We start from the raw sequence: 17,365 nt of genomic DNA, 5'->3' as shown, positions 1-17,365 counted from the left end.
AGTCATTATAAATAATGCTGCAATGAGCATCTTTATACCCATGCTCTATTTCATTAGGCTAAATCCCCAGATATGTATGTAATTAGTAGGTCCAAAAAAAATGATGATGATTCTTTTAAAGTTCTTGATTGGTAATGCTAAGTATTTTCTAAAATGGTTATTTCTAGTTTCCAAAAACTTTATCATGGAAATATCTTAAATGTACACACAAAAAATAGAGTGGGTCACCATTCCTTGTCACCCAGTTCTAATAACTATCAACATTTTAATAATCATTTTTAATCTTTATTTTGGGGAGGAGGATATACCTCAATTTAGCCAATTTGTTTTTTCTTTTTTTTATTATTATACTTTAAGTTCTAGGGTACATGTGCACAACGTGCAGGTTTGTTACATAGGTATACATGTTCCATGTTGGTTTGCTGTACCCATCAATTTGTCATTTACATTAGGTATTTCTCCTATTGCTATCCTTCCCCCAGTCCCCTACCCCACAATAGGCCCCGGTGTGTGATGCTCCCCTCCCTGTGTCCATGTGTTCTCATTATTCAGCTCCCATTTGTGAGTGAGAACATGCAGTGTTTGGTTTTCTGTCCTTGTGATATTTTGCTGAGAATGATGGTTTCCAGCTGCATCCATGTCCCTGCAAAGAACATGAACTCATCCTTTTTTATGGCTGCATAGTATTCCATGGTGTATATGTGCCACATTTTCTTTATCCAGTCTATTATTGATGGACATTTGGGTTGGTTCCAAGTCTTTGCTATTGTGAATAGTGCCACAATAAACATACATGTGCATGTGTCTTTATAGTAACATGATTTATAATCCTTTGGGTATATACCCAATAATGGGATTGCTGGGTCAAATGGTATTTCTAGTTCTAGATCCTTGAGGAATCGCCACACTGTCTTCTACAATAGTTGAACTAATTTACACTCCTACCAACAGTGTAAAAGCATTCCTGTTTCTCCACATCCTCTCCAGCATCTGTTGTTTCCTGACTTTTTAATCACCATTCTAACTGGCGTGAGATGATATCTCATTGTGGTTTTGATTTGCATTTCTCTGATGACCAGTGATCATGAACATTTTTTCATGTCTGTTGGCTGCATAAATGTCTTCTTTTGAGAAGTGTCTGTTCATATCCTCTGCCCACTTTTTGATGGTGTTGTTTGTTTTTTTCTTGTAAATTTGTTTAAGTTCTTTGTAGATTCTGGATATTAGCCCTTTGTCAGATGGATAGATTGCAAAAATTTTTTCCCATTTTGTAGGTTGCCTGTTCACTGTGATGATAGTTTCTTTTGCTGTGCAGAAGCTCTTTAGTTTAATTAGATCCCATTTGTCAATTTTGGCTTTAGTTGCCATTGCTTTTGGTGTTTTAGTCATGAAGTCTTTGTCCATGCCTATGTCCTGAATGGTATTGCCTAGGTTTTCTTCTAGGGTTTTTATGGTCTTAGGTGTTGCATTTAAGTTTTTAATCCATCTTGAGTTAATTTTTGTATAAGGTGTAAGGAAGGGGTCCAGTTTCAGCTTTCTACATGTGGCTAGCCAGTTTTCCCAGCACCATTTCTTAAATAGGGAATCCTTTCCCCATTGCTTGTTTTTGTCAGGTTTGTCAAAGATCAGATGGTTGTAGATGTGTGGTGTTATTTCTGAGGCCTCTGTTCTGTTTCATTGGTCTATATATCTGTTTTGGCAACAGTGCCATGCTGTTTTGATTGCTGTAGCCTTGTAGTATAGTTTGAAGTCAGCTAGCATGATGCCTCCAGCTTTGTTCTTTTTGTTTAGGATTGTCTTAGTTATGTGGGCTCTTTTTTGGTTCCATATGAAATTTAAAGTAGTTTTTTCCAATTCTGTGAAGAAAGTCAGTGGTAATTTGATGGGGATAGCATTGAATCTGTAAATTACCTTGGGCAGTGTGGCCATTTTCACGATATTGATCCATGAGCATGGAATGTTCTTCCATTTGTTTGTGTCCTCTTTTATTTCATTGAGCAGTGGTTTGTAGTTCTCCTTGAAGAGGTCCTTCACATCCCTTGTAAGTTGGATTCCTAGGTATTTTATTCTCTTTGTAGTGTGAATGGGAGTTCACTCATGATTTGGCTCTCTGTTTGTCTGTTCTTGATGTATAGGAATGCTTGTGATTTTTGCACATTGATTTTGTATACTGAGACTTTGCTGAAGTTGCTTATCAGCTTAAGGAGATTTTGGGCTGAAGTTGCTTGTCAGCTTAAGGAGATTTTGGGCTGATTTAGATATACAATCATGTCATCTGCAAACAGGGACAGTTTGACTGCCTCTTTTCCTAATTGTGAATACCCTTTATTTCTTTCTCTTGCCTGATTGCCCTGGCCAGAACTTCCAATACTATGTTGAATAGGAGTGGTGAGAGAGGGCATCCTTGTCTGGAGCCAGTTTTCAGAGGGAATGCTTCCAGTTTTTGCCCATTCGGTATGATATTGGCTGTGGGTTTGTCATAAATAGCTCTTACAATTTTGAGATATGTTCCATCAATATAGTTTGTTGAGAGTTTTTAGCATGAACGGCTGGTGAATTTTGTCGAAGGCCTTTTTTGCATCTATTGAGATAATCATGTGGTTTTTGTCACTGGTTTTGTTTATGTGAGGGATTACATTTATTGATTTGCATGTGTTGAACCAGCCTTGCATCCCAGAGATGAAGCCGACTTGATCATGGAGGATAAACTTTCTGATGTGCTGCTGGATTCGGTTTGCCAGTATTTTATTGAGGATTTTCGCATTGATCTTCATCAGGGATATTGGCTTAAAATTCTCTTTTTTTTGTTGTGTCTCTGCTGGCCTTTGGTATCAGGATGATGCTGGCCTCATAAAATGAGTTAGGGAGGATTCCCTCTTTTTCTATTGATTGGAATAGTTTCAGAAGGAATGGTACCAGCTCCTCTTTGTACCTCTGGTAGAGTTCGGCTGTGAATCTGTCTGGTCCTGGACTTCTTTTGGTTGGTAGGCTATTAATTATTGCCTCAATTTCAGAACCTGTTATTGGTCTATTCAGAGATTCAGCTTCTTCCTGGTTTAGTCTTGGGAGGGTGTATGTATACAGGAATTTATCCATTTCTTCTAGATTTTCTAGTTTATTTGCATAGAGGTGTTTATAGTATTCTCTGATGGTAGTTTGTATTTCTGTGGAATTGGTGGTAATATCCACTTTATCATTTTTTATTGCATTTATTTGATTCTTCTCTCTTTTCTTTATTAGTCCTGTTAGTGGTCTATTTTGTTGATCTTTTCAAAAACCCAGCTCCTGGATTCATTGATGTTTTTGAAGGGTTTTTTGTGTCTCTGTCTCCTTCAGTTCTGCTCTGATCTTAGTTATTTCTTGTCTTCTGCTAGCTTTTGAATTTGTTTGCACTTACTTCTCTAGTTCTTTTAATTGTGATGTTAGGGTGTCGATTTTAGATCTTTCCTCCTTTCTTTTATGGGCATTTAGTGGTATAAACTTCCCTCTACATACTGCTTTAAATGTGTCCCTCAGATTCTGGTACATTGTGTCTTTGTTCTCATTCGTTTCAAAGAACATCTTTATTTCTGCCTTCATTTCATTATTTACCCAGTAGTCATTCAGGAGCAGGTTGTTCAGTTTCCATGTAGTTGTGCGGTTTTGAGTGAGTTTCTTAATCCTGAGTTCTAATTTGATTGCACTGTGGTCTGAGAGACAGTTTGTTGTGGTTTCTGTTCTTTTACATTTGCTGAGGAGTGTTTTACTTCCAATTAGGTGGTCAATTTTAGAATAAGTGTGATGTGGTGCTGAGAAAAGTGTATATTCTGTTGATTTGGGGTGGAGAGTTCTGTAGATGTCTATTAGGTCTGCTTGGTCCAGAGCTGAGTTCAAGTCCTGGATATCCTTGTTAATTTTCTGTCTCAATCTGTCTAATATTGACAGTGGGGTGTTAAAGTCTCCCATTATTACTGTGTGGGAGTCTAAGTCTCTTTGTAGGTGTCTAAGAACTTGCTTTATAAATCTGGGTGCTCCTGTGTTGGGTGCATATATATTTAGGATAGTTAGCTCTTCTTGTTGAGTTGATCCCTTTACCATTATATAAGGGTCTTCTTTGTCTCTTTTGATCTTTGTTGGTTTAAAGTCTGTTTTATCAGAGACCAGGTTTGCAACCCCTGCTCTTTTTTGCTTTCCATTTGCTTGGTAGATCTTCTTCCATCCCTTTATTTTGAGCTTATGTGCATCTCTGCACATGAGATGGGTCTCCTGAATACAGCACACTGATGGGTCTTGACTCTTTATCCAATTTGCCAGTCTGTGTCTTTTAATTGGGGCATTTAGCCCATTTACATTTAAAGTTAATATTGTTATATTTGAATTTGATCCTGTCGTGATGATGCTAGCTGGTTATTTCGCCTGTTAATTGATGCAGTTTCTTCATAGTGTCGATGGTCTTTACAATTTGGCATGTTTTTGCAGTGGCTGGTACAGGTTGTTCCTTTCCATGTTTAGTGCTTCCTTCAGTAGCTCTTGTAAGGCAGGCCTGGTGGTGACAAAATCTCTCAGCATTTGCTTGTCTATAATGTTTTTTCTTTCACCTTCTTTGTGATGGTATATTTAGCCAATATCTGATTGTTGACTACTTAGGTTGTTTTACAGTTTTCATCATCATATAAAATGCTGCAGTGAATATCCTTGTCACAAATTCTTGTGCATTTCTGTAGCTCTTTCTTTAGGATAAATTCTTTGACAGAATTTTGGAGCCAAAGTCTGAATACATTTTGCAGTCATTTTTACATAGTACTAAATTGCTTTATAGAAAATTTGCACCAAATTATTCTTCTATCCTCATTGTCTAGGAGCATTCATTTCTTCTGTCTTTTATAGTTCTTTTTAATATTTTCTAGTTTACTAGGTGGATAAAAGCATCTCACTGTTGTTTCAATTTGCATTTTATAATTACCAACAAGGTTTAGTTTTTGAATATATCTTTTGCCATTTTGCCATTTATATTTTTTCTTATGTAATCTGGCCCCCTTGTGTTGTTTTTCTTTTCTTTTCTTTTTCTTTTTGTTCCTTACTGCTTTGTAAGAGCCTCTCATATAAAATGTCAGCAGAGTCTCAGCAAAAAGCAGATGGCATGTTAAGGAGCATTTAATGGCAGGATTGTTTGCAAATTGTGTGCATAAAGTTTAGGGATCCCAACAAGGAGTAGTGCAGTAGCCCTGGGCTTGCAAAAGTGGGGGCCAGTTACCACCCCTAAGCCTGGCGATGCTGAGAGAGAGGGCAATTACTGGGACCACGAAAGGGCTCCTGACCAAAGTTCTCATCTTCCTTAGAGGGATACAGTCAACTCACAGAGACTCAGTAAAAAGGGAGACAGTGGCATGAATTCCCTAACCCAGGACTTTCCTTCCTCCCTTCCATCTGTTGACGGTGCCTCCAACTGGCCAAACCGAACAGGGAGCCAGAGGGGCAGGGAACAGCTGCTGGACATGTCTCGGCCTCTTGGGGCCTTAAACAGGGCAGGGAAGGGTGGAGAATTGATCTGGAGGCAAACAGAAGATGACTAGACACCCAAAGATAATAATTTCTTTTCTGGGATATGTATTTTAAACTTATTTCCTCAGTTTATTTACTGTCAATATTGTTTAGAGTTTCAATAATTTTATGTAGGCATATCAACCAATTTTGATGATTTTTCCTTTGGTATTCTTGTTTAAGAAAGCATTCCTCATCCCCAACATTGTGTCATTATTCAACCATAAATCGAGTGTTTTCCCTCTAGAATTTGAAGGAGAAATAATTATTTAAAAGATGCAAATAAGTAGAATTTCATTTTAACAGCTTAATTCTTTCTTTCCAAGGGAGTGTAAGTCCTTGTACTCCTTCTTTCCACTTTGTGTAATTGGTTGGTTGAGTGTGCTGATCTTGAAAGGTACAAACTGGGAAAGAGTTGTTTTTTTTTTCTCCATGCTGTCTTTTTTTTTTTTTTTTTTTAAACACAGGATGTTGTCTGTCACCCAGGCTGGATTACAGTGGTGTAATCACAGCTCACTGCAGCCTTGACTTCCCTAAGCTCAGGTGATCCTCCCACCTCAGCCTCCTGAGTAGCTGGCACTACAGGCAGGTGCCACCACACTCAACTAATTTTTGTGTTTTTTGTAGAGGTGGGGTTTTTTCCATGTTGCCCTGGCTGGCCTTGAACTCCTGGGCTCAAGCAGTCTGCCCACCTTGGCCTCCCAAAGTGCTGGGATTACAGGTGTGAGCCACCACGCCTGGACTCAGCGCTGTCTTAAACCCCCTTTGTTGACTCAGCCTTCTGCCAGTGATGAGCTGGCTGGGACCAGCTGGTGAAAACCAATTGTTAAATAGACAGGAATTTTACAAGCTGGTTGCGAAACCGTTTGCAGCTGAAAATCAGCCATGATGGGAGAATTTACACTATGGGCATCAACAAATACTACGAACAGGGCTTCTCCCACCCACCGCCCCCCTCCCCCTGCTTCCAGTTGAGTTTACCTGCACACCACTGCTCTTACCCACTTCTTTTTGAGCACTTCCAGGAGATAATGGGGACATGAGCTATTCTTCTCTCTTCCACTTTGGTTTTTCTCTCCGCTTCTCCCATCTCTTCCTATTCCTGCTGGCTCCTGCAGGGGCACAGAGGTGGGGGGATTGGAAGAAGAGGGGTTAAAAATCTTTAATAATTTGTGTTATGGTAGAAAGAGGGTTCGTAAGTGTTCTCTGTTATGGCAGGTGTCCATTTATTGGCTGTTCGGCATGTTTGGAGAATATGCCCAAGATCCCCCTTACCAACTTTGATCTGAGCAAGACATTTTCCAGCTGAATACTGGTGAAACCCCTTGGAGTTAACCTATATCCTCTTTCTATCAGGAACCCCTTCAGCTAAGCAGGCAGCCACTTGCAACAGGGCCCTTTCAAACTAGCTCACACCAGGGCCCCACTAATTTCCACAATATACACTTGACTCATGGGAAGCCTCACACATCCTTGCCCAGCCAAAAGGAGTGAATGCACTGACCCAGAGGCTGCCCTTCATCCTTCCAGGCACTGCAGCAGCTCCAGCCTCCATCTACCTTCGGTCACCTCTGGGCGAGAGGCACCTTCAACCTCTACCTTCCCACATGGCAGGCATGCAAGGCAGGCTCTCCGGAAAACTGTCTTCCCCAACTCCAACAGCAGCTGGATGACCTGTGAGTTTTAGGCACTCAGCAAGTGTCCAGCTGAGAAGTAAAATGTCAGTCTCTTCCTTTTGTAAATCTCCGCAATCTCCCCAAGAGGGGTTCTCTTGGAGCCTCTCACCGGGCTTAGGGGATGCACCCTTTGAGAGAGGGGAAACCCAATAGCACATTGACTCTTGTAAATTTCCTTCAGGGCATCTCCCCTTCAGTGACTCTCCAGCCTTCTCTTCTTAGCCTGGAGGTGGGTCACCACTTCTTACCAAGTCCTTCACGGCTACTCTAGGAGCTTTTCCTCAGAATATGGGGTAACTGTCATCTGTTGCCTCAACAATTCCCATTCCATAAACTGACACATCAAGGACCTTGAAAAGACAATCCTGCTCCCAACCTGATCACATTGAAGACAGGCTGCAATTGCAAGGCCTCTGCAGATTGTTTATACTGCTAAAGGGTGGTGACCCCTGAAAAATAGTTCTTTGCTCAGCAGAGCACCTTGATGAGTGTTTGGATATGAAAAAAAATGCCTAAGGCCAGGCACGGTGGCTCATGCCTGTAATCCCAGCACTTTGGAAGGCCAAGGCAGGCAGATCACCTGAGCTCGGGAGTTTGAGACCAGCCTGGGCAATGTGGCAAAACCCCATCTCTACCAAAAAATAGAAAAAATTAGTTGAGTGTGGTGGTGCATGCCTGTGGTCTCAGCTACTCAGGAGGCCGTGGTGGGAGAATTGCTTAAACCTGGGAGGTGAAGGTTGCAGTGAGCCAAGGTTGCACCACTGCTCTTCAGCCTGGGTGACAGAGTGAGACCCCATCTCTAAATTAATTAATTAATTGAAAGAAAATAAATGCCTGGGACAAATCTTTTTATTGATGAGAGAACAACAATTCTATACCTGATAAGGCAAGGAGAATTCTGATGTTCTAGTAGCAGCCTGACCCAGGAATTTACTTAAGGTGTGTGTAGGCGAATGGGAGGGTAGAAGAACTTCTGGGAAATGATGACTAATATTCTATTTGAAGCTGTTGCTATGCCATATTCCTAAATCTTCAGCAAAATTCTGCTATAAATAACTTCCTTGTGTTTGTGTAATTTGAGGAAATCAAGAAGAAAAGAGGCAATCTGGGATGGTGAATTTTATGTGTCCACTTGACTGGGCCAGGGGCTACCTGGAGATGTAGTCAAATATGATACTGGGAGTTTCAGTGAGAATGTTTCTAAATGAGATTGACATTGGAATTGGTAGACTGGGTAAAGCAGATGGCCCTCCCTAATATGGGGGGGTGGCGCTTCATCCAACCAGTGGAAGGCCTGAATAGAACAAAAAGGTTGAGTAAGAGAGAGTTCCTTCTGCCTGACAGCCTTTGAGCTGAGACATTGCTTTTTGGGCTGAGCTGAAACATTGGCTCCTTCTGGGTCTCAGCGCCTGCTAGTCTTCAGACTGGAGCTACACCGTCAGCTCTCCTGTGTCTCAGGCTTGTAGACTGCCAGTCTTGGTCTCTGTAATTGCATGAGCCAATTTCGTGTGTGTGTGTGTGTGTGTGTCTGCGTGTCTGCGTGTGTCTGTGTGTTTTGCAGTGGATGGGGATTGCTGAGTTTCTTCCAATCATGGGAGCCTAAGCAAGTTCAGCTAAATATGAAGAGAGGAAAGGTGGTCTCTAAAAACTGACCACACTCAAGCAGCCAATGTTTACAGTGGTAAGCCTGTAGGAAACAAATAATTTAATTTTGTTTTCTTAGCAGAACCTGAAGGTCTTTCATTTTTAGCTGGGAAACCTAGGTTGGTTACATACTGTTACTGCTGTAGTGGCTGGACTCCTCTTTACCCAGGTGCTGTGTGGTCATTTTCATGTCATCTTTCTGTCCTCTTTTTATGGAGACTCTATTTTGTTTGTTTTTTTTTTCTTCTGCAGTGGTAGGGAGATGTCTCATTTTTAAATGCTATTCATTATCATCATTAGTTTTTGTTTTCCTTCTTAAACCTATAATTATAACTCTGTTAATGTCTAAAACAACATGAGACAATTTCCTCCCACAAGAGAAGATGAAGAAACTGAGCATGGTGGTTCATATCTATAATCCCAGCACTTTGGGAGGCTGAGATAGGAGAACTGCTTGAGCTCAGGAATTTGAGAGCAGCCTGGGCTACACAGTGAGACCCCATCTCTACAAAATAAATAAATAAATAAATAGCTGGGCATGGTAGCATGAGCCTGTAGTCCCAACTACTCAGGGGGTGAGGTAGGAGGATCCCTTGAGCCTGGGAGGTCGAGGCCACAGTGAGCTAGGATCATGCTTCTGCACTCCAGCCTGGGTAACAAAACGAAACCCTCTGTCTCAAACAAAAAAAAGAAACAGAGAGAGAGAGAGAGAAGATGAAGAGCTTAACACAGCCACCCGCTCTGCATGCTCCCTTCTTGTATCTTTTGTGCTTATTATTACCATATATCCCGGGTTTGTAAAACCCAACTTTCCTTTGTAAATATTAACAATTGGCTATCTCAAAATTGCTTTTGGCTTTGCACCGAATTCTGTGTTTATATTTATAAAACTTATTGCAATATCTTTGTGGTTTTAGGGTTGGCTGCTGGCTTTTTTTTCCTGTTCCCCTTACCCCAATTTTAAATTCTTGATTTTGTTTCTCTGTCTGATTTAGAGAATACCTTAGAGTAATGTTTTCTGGAAGAGCACCCAAGTGCTACTCTTTCTAAGCCTTTGTGTGTCCGAGAACTGTTTTCTTTTGCTGTCACCATGAATAACACCTAAGCCCAACTTTTCTGTAGACATGTTCCTTGTCTTCAGTAATTAGTGTGTGGGGACCAGGGGAAGAAAGAAGGAATCTTGCAGTCGAGGGGAGCAGTTGGACGCCTTCTGATTCTTAGCCCAGAGCTCTCTGTCCACCACACTTCATGTCATCATAGCTGGGCAGCCTTGTATAAAATCCTTTCTAAACCGGCTGCCTAGGCTCTTAGGGTCTTTTTTATTTTATTTTATTATTATTTTTTTAGACAGGATCTCCCTCTGTCACCCAGGCTGGAGTGTAGTGGTGCGATCTCGGCTCACCCCAGACGCTACCTTCCAGGCTCAAGTGATCCTCCCACCTCAGCCTGCTGAGTAGCTGGGACCACAGGCATGCACCACCACACCTGGGTAATTTATGTATTTTTTGTAGAGATGAGGTTTTGCCATGTTGCCAGTCTGGTCTCGAACTCCTGGGCTTAAGTAATCCTCTTGCTTCGGCCTCCCAAAGTGTTGGGATTACAGGCGTGAGCCACTGTGCCTGGTCTCTTAGAGACTCCTGAAACCACACTTCTCAGCTGGGCGCAGTGGCTCACACCTGTAATCCCAGCACTTTGGGAGGCCTAGGCGGGTGGATCGCCTGAGGCAAGGAGTTTGAGACTAGCCTGGCCAACATGGTGAAACCCCGTCTCTACTAAAAATACAAAAAATTAGCCAGGCGTGGTGGCTCAGGCCTGTAATCCCAGCTACTCAGGAGGCTAAGGCAGGAGAATCACTTGAACCTGGGGGGTGGAGGTTGCAGGGAGCCGAGATTACATCACTTCACCCCAGCCTGGGCTAAAGAGACTGTCTCTCTCACACACACACACACACACACACACACACACACACACACACAAACACACACTTCTCAAACTTTACTGTGCAAACAACTACCCTGGGTCCCTTCTTAAAATGCAGATTCTGATTCAGCTGATCTGGGAGAGCCTGAGATTGGGCATTTCTAACCAGCTCCTGGTTATACTCCTGGGTGGTGCTGAATTTTTTTTTTTTTTTTCTAGTAGAGACAAGCTCTCGCTATGTTGCCCAGGCTGGTTTTGAATTCCTGGGCTCAAGCGATTCACCTGCCTCAGCCTCCCAAAGTGCTGGGGCTACAGGTGTGAACCACCTCCCCCAGCTGATGCTGATACTGCTGATGTCATTGGCCTATGGACCACGCTGAGTAGCAGGCTTTAGAGCATAGGCGTCCAATCTTTTGGCTTCCCTGGGCCACATTGGAAGGGGAATTGTCTTGGGCCATACCTAAAATACACTAACACTAACGATAGCTGATGAGCTTTTAAAAAATGCAAAAAAATCTCATAATATTTTAAGAAAGTTTACAAAGTAGTGTTGGGCTGCATTCAAAGCCATCCAGGGCTGCATGTAGCCCACTGGCTGTGGGTTAGAGGAGCTTGCTTTATAGCTTTCAAAGCTGAGTCATGCATGTTGTTGATTCTGTTTGATGCTCCTGATTGTTTTCTGTGAGGGAGGGCAGTTCCTGGGACAATGAACTCCTCCCTCCATCCCCTTCCCCAACCCTCACCATTACCTCTTTCTGCTCCCCTTCTCACCCCAACCCAGCCCTGAGGACATGAGGGCACTGCCAGGTGCCTGTGGACTTGATCCTCCCAGGATTAAGCCCTTACCACCACCCACATCCTACTCCTTTCCCTGCCATTGAGAAAACCTCTGCCGCCTACCTAGCCCCCAGGCTAAAACAGCTAGGATGGGGTCAAAGGGCTCAGGATTTTGGCTTCAGTACTGGAGGCAGGAGGGTTGCGCCAGGGTCGGCTTTTATGCCTTTGTTCAACACAGCAAGCACACATTACCCAACAGAACTCTGCCAGATATGGGAAAACCTGTGGCCTGTGCTCTGCAGGAGGCTACAGTTTGGGGGAAGGGGTGAATGACAGCCTGGGACAGGGGGTGCAATATCAAGGCACTGGGCCCAGGAGAGGAAGGAGAAAGCTGCCAGGCATGGGTCAGAGAAGGCTTTGTGTGGAGCTACACCCTGGAACATGAGTAGACGTGAGCCAAACCGAGAGGAGAGAGGGCAGGGCGGGTCAGGTCATCCACCATGTTATGAGGACTCTAAGATCCTTGAGCCAGTGGGAGGGGATGAGGATTAGGGCTCATCTGGGGATTGGGGATGAGGAAGGAATGGGTGACCAGACTGGAGATGCAGGCATATGCCACCTCAGGGACTGCCTGTGTGCCCAACTTAGCATACCCTGTGTGCCTGTGGGTATGGGAACAAAATTCTCCCAAACGCCTGCTTCCGGCTTTGTGCCGTTGCGTTTTCTTTAGGCAGATGTTGTTAGCTGTCACTGCACTGACCTCTAAGGCCACCCCAGCCTCCATGAGTGAATGCCCACGCCTTCACCCCTCTAGTCTGTGGGGAGGAACCCCACCCCCTTTCCTCCAGCAACTCCTACACGTCGCCTCCAGGCCTTTCCAGCACCATTCCCTCACCAGGAATGTTCTTTGTCGTTCTTCACTTAGTTCATTCCTATACATTCTGCAAAACTTCCTCTGCCATGCTTTTCTGACCTGTCCCCTCCCAGGCTGGTGAGGGAGAGCAGATCATCCTGTCTGTCTCCCTGCGGATGGGAACGGGAGGTGCCCACTGGTCACCTAATGCATTGCACAGTGACTACCTGTGGGATCTGGTGATTATTGCAGGGACAAATGTTGAATGACCCTGAAGTGCCTGCCTGTCCCTCCACCCCAACCTCTCTGTGGCTTCTTTTGCTGTGCGTCTAGCTGGGTGCAGTGTCCCATTGCTCGATGGTTCCTCGTTGGCGTCTGCTTTCCTAGTCCTCCCTGGATGCCTCTTCTATTGCACCTACTGAATCAGTGGGCTGTGCTCTCTTTCACGCAGTGACATGTCTGGCTGAGAAGTCACTAGTAACCCCCCAACCCCTATCATCACAGCCAGTGGGCCCTAAAGCTGGCCCTGTGTTTGGCCCAACCTTCCACTTTGCCTCTCATGACTGAGCCTTGATTTATGCCCAGGTGTCCTCAAGCCCACACCCTGATAGCTGCCCCTCTGTCAGACTGTGCCTCTTATAAAAGGCCCTTCTCTTATCCATCTCTGACTCTCAGGCCAACACCTGTCCTACTTCCACTCACTGAGCTTCCCTGACCAATCCAGGCGATGATCACTCCCTGCCCTCGGAACCCAGCCACACCACTCACTGGGCAGGTAATTTCATGTTCTCCATGGGGTCATTCTATGTTCCTCTGTGTGCACCGTGCCTGGCACAGAGCAGGGGTGCAAAAAATTTGTTGACTGAGTGTGCAAATGTGATCTCTTTCTCCTGGCAAAGTTTCCTGAAGGTAGAGGCCATGTACTCTCTACTGCACAGCTGACTTTATGCCCAAAGCTAGTCTGCCAGATATATTTGTGTATTGGCAGCTTAAAACCACCAATCTGGTACCAGCCCCTTAAAGTGGATTGAGCATACACAGATGCACACAGACAGACACACAGACACACACACACACACACACACACACACACACACACACACACGAGACATAGTTGTTTTGTTTTTAAGCCCAATGTATAAGACCCAGGAGCTCTTGGAAATCATCAAGAGAAGAACTCTCTGTGATGATGGAAATGTTTTATATCGGCTCTATCCTATATGGTAGCCACTAGACACACATAGCCATTGAGCACTTGAAATGCGGCCAATGTGATTGAGGAACTGGATTTTTAATTGCATTTCATTTAAATTAATTTAAATGTATGTAGCCCCATGAAGCTAGTGGCTGCCCTCCTGGACTGGCAGTTCTGGACCACTCCCAGTTCACCTGCTCTAACCTCTGCCCCTCACTCTCTCCGCTCCAGACCCCTGAGCCCCTTCCAGTGCTGCCTGAGGTGCCCTCTACCTGTGCCTGCCTCTCTTGTCTGCCAGTTTGATTTGGACCTGTTTTTCCCACCTCAACCCCCATGCTCTTGTCAAACATGTGTTTGGCCTCTAGCCAAACAGGGCCTGGGAGGAAAAGAGAGTCCTACTTCTGCCTGGCTTCCCCATCGGGGAGGGGAGTTGAAGTGACAGCCTCCTGACGGCTTAGAAATGTGGAGGACGCAGCATGTTCTGGACATGGCCGACCATATGAATGATATCTTCTCTTTCTTTGAACCATCTCCACCTGCTCATATGGACACCCCGCCTTGGGGCAGGGCAAGGTAAGATCTTGACATATGACTAGCTCTTGAGAATAAGGCCACAGAAGTAAGGCGGACACATGGGGTGATTTCATCAGCCTTATTATCCTTAGATAACTGGTTATCTTAGGTTATCCGTAGATAAGTTATTATCCCTAGATAAAATGAAGCCCATTTTAATAGAAAATGAAACAAACAGACAAGATGATGACATCCTTTGTATGTTTACTATAATACAGCAAAATTTTCCAGACCAGAGCCAATTTCCTCGGCTCTAGGTACACCCCTTCCAAGCAATGCAAAGGACATCTCCAATCATGACATTTAAGAGAATTCTTTATTTCTCTGACAGTGACTTCTTGAAGTGCACATATAATAAATAAATAGAAAATATGTCTTTGTTCATGGTGATGCCTACAAGAAATGTTTACATACCAACACTCTATACATCTAACTCCCGAAAAAGGACCAGCTATTTCGGCAACAGAAAAAAGACAAGCATTTCAGAGGAGCGTTGCTTTCCTTAAAGACCTAACTCACTTAAGTCTTACAAACAGAAATAACAAGGAGGACAATTTTCTAAGCAATAAGAAAATTTGTGCTACCAAGAAAATGCCTAGATATTGGCTCTTGGTGAATGGTTTAGGAAAGAAAGTTTTATGTACAGATCCGGTACTGTGAAACATATGTACAACTCTGAGAACTTTCAAATAGATATATTTTTTAAATGAACTGAGCCAAAGACATTCAACATTCCTGGCCACCTGAAAGTGATCACATCCTAAGTGGTTCACAGTGTGAGACCCTTGCATTAAAAGAGTGAAAACTCAACAAAACCGTGGACAAGAAGGACATGAGGTCATTTTAACTCTCCTCTCCATCACCGCTAATCTCCCTGGAAGAAGTCCTTCCTGTGACTCTGGCCTTTGAAGCAGCCATATCTTTAAAAGCAGAGCCCTATGGTCCCCTCCCAGCAGCTGAAAGATGTTTGGTGGGAAAGACCTCCCTGGCAGTTGGCTCCCACCTGGGGAATGGACTCTCGGACCGAGTCTCATGGGTGCAGTTGGGTGGAGGGAGCCAGGCAGGCCCCTTTGAAGGAAAGAGTTTGTGGTTGGGGCAGGAAAGGGGATAAACATAGTTCATCACAAGACCCAGGGAGACCCCAGTGCCTCGTGCAAGATTATAAACCACAGATAGAGTTCTCCCTCTTACAGGAGCTCTGTGGGCTCTCTCTAAGGTGGGCCAGGGAGAGACCAGGGCATTAAGCAGCAGCCGAAAAGGACTGGGGTGGACCCAATAGCTGTTCAGACACCCAAGATCAGCCAAATTGGCTCACCAGAAACATAGCGGGCCCTACTCCCTCTGCTGGGCCTCACCTGTAGATCTGCAGAGACAGGAGAGCCAGGTAGCACCAATGGGGAGGTGGCAGCTACTGTGCACCCAGGCTGGGCTGACAGGTAGTGAACAAAGTGAAGGCCACAGGGACCGCCAACACCAAGGGGAGGGCGGGTTTGTGTCCGCTGGGAGCAGGAGGGAAGAGATCTGCTAGCTGTCATTCTACTCTAGTCATTTCCTTTCCTTCGAGGGGACTTGTCCCCATTTCCAGAAGCTACCTCAGGAGTGCCTGGGCACTCTGGGGCCGGTTGTTGAGGCAATGTGGTGTGGCAGCAAGGCTAGGGTGGGGCTCCCCAGGCCCTCCCCTGGCTATGTGGTTCTTTCCCATCTCGGGGGCTCACTTTCCCCATCTGTTAAAATGAAGGCTTGGACTAGATATTTTCTATATTTCCAGCCCTGAAATCCCAGGCCGAGGGAGTATGAGCACATCTAGGGTCTCCTGGAGGCCCCCGTGCTCAGTTCCCTGGATGAAGAGCAAATGAGGCCCCAAGGCAGGAGCCCACTTCTGTGGACTTCACTCCACCCTCTCAGAGTCAGAGGCAGGGCTGCCTGGGGACCGAATTCCTCCGTGCTCATAAGCCGCGAAGCCCATCGCTCCCCTCTGACCACACTTCTCCATCATGAGGGGGCCAGAGAGGCGTGGGCAAAGGGCAACCCCGTAGTCACCAGCTTCAGCAGGCAGCGGCAGGGAGGGCTGAATCCCTGAGCCATTCCAGAGGCTGCCTCATGTCCCCCAGCAAAATGCCCCCAGCCTTCATTCCTGTAAGCAAGAAGCCTTCCTGACCCTCCCCTCTGAAATGGCACTGGCCTCCATTTTACCTCTCTGTGATTTCTCCGCCTGGCATTGCAGTGTGCATGGACCTGACTGCCTGCCCTACTGGACTGCAGGCCCCTCAAGGTAGGCATTAGTTCTCACCCTTCCATCCCGTGTGCCCTGGGGCACCCAGCATCATGGGTATCAGTGGATATCCATGAACTGTTGGGTTCCAGGTACCATGTGAAATGCAGCAGATTTCTGGAATCTCAGAACTAAAAGGGCCTTTGAGAGTCATCTAGTCCAAGTCCAAACCTGGCACTCAAAGTCTCCTGAAAGGTGGACACGGCTAGAGGCAGGGCTTGCCTCTTCCCCAAGGATAGCCAGTTCTACCCCAGCTGCTAATCCTGTGAGGTTGGCTCTTGCTTACAGGAGTAAAGATTTCCTTAAAGCCAAGGCTCTTTCTCCTACATTTACCACCCTCACTTGTCTGCTGAAGGCCATGGGGATCTGTGAATGACCAGCCCTCCAGGCTACTTCCTAGCTGGGTCAGGGCTTCTGCCAAAGTGGATCTTTGCTGTCAGCACAACCCAGGTCTCCTGATATGGTCCCCAAACCCCCACTGAAGAGGCACAGATAGGAGAGAAGCACCCAAGAGGCTGCAGGAAAGTGAATGTTTCCAGCATTGGCCAGCACCGCCCCAGGGGCTCCAGGTAGACACTTGAGTAGGGGCAGGTGGCAGCACCAGGATTTCTGATATCCTTCCCTTGGCCCATCAGGGCTGAAACACGGCCTTCCCAGGCAGCTGCTGGCAGGGGCTGGGGGACCCAGCCATCCCCCACCGGTCTGCTGCCAAGAGTCACCGTCATAGTCTACCACGAGGTGGCACCAGGCGGCAGCTGTCCTCACAACTTCTTCTTCTTCACCACAGGGATAGGCACAACTTGGAAGATTTTGGCTTTGTGATCCTCAGTGTCCAGTGTCACCCAGATGGGCTGGAAGCTGCCTTTGAAGCCAACGAATGCCATTTGCTCTGAAAAGCAACGATGAGTCTCCTGAGCAAAAACCCTATGAGAGGA

General features: G+C 45.3%; 1 protein-coding gene and 1 long non-coding RNA gene across 12 annotated transcripts in view; one reads left to right on the top strand and one right to left on the bottom strand.

Annotated features, from left to right (window-relative positions):
* Positions 1-1,084: 1,084 nt before the first annotated feature.
* LOC134738229 (uncharacterized) lies at positions 1,085-15,348 on the top strand. The gene is made up of 2 exons (XR_010123831.1): positions 1,085-13,165; positions 13,817-15,348. It is a non-coding gene; the product is annotated as an uncharacterized LOC134738229 (long non-coding RNA).
* CEMIP (cell migration inducing hyaluronidase 1) overlaps positions 14,346-17,365 on the bottom strand; it is a 172,430-nt gene continuing 169,410 nt past the window's right edge. For all 11 annotated transcript variants that reach the window (XM_054450910.2, XM_063652438.1, XM_054450912.2 and 8 more), the window contains one exon: positions 14,346-17,319. In XM_054450910.2, coding sequence (XP_054306885.1) covers positions 17,192-17,319 — 128 coding nt within the window. In that variant the 3' untranslated portion in view covers positions 14,346-17,191. The remainder of the gene's footprint in view (positions 17,320-17,365) is intronic.

This window comes from Pongo pygmaeus, chromosome 16 (assembly GCF_028885625.2).
Source record: "Pongo pygmaeus isolate AG05252 chromosome 16, NHGRI_mPonPyg2-v2.0_pri, whole genome shotgun sequence".
Classification (NCBI taxonomy): domain Eukaryota; kingdom Metazoa; phylum Chordata; class Mammalia; order Primates; family Hominidae; genus Pongo; species Pongo pygmaeus.
The sequence above is the reverse complement of the archived record's forward strand: the minus strand, read 5'-3'. Positions and strand labels throughout refer to the sequence as shown.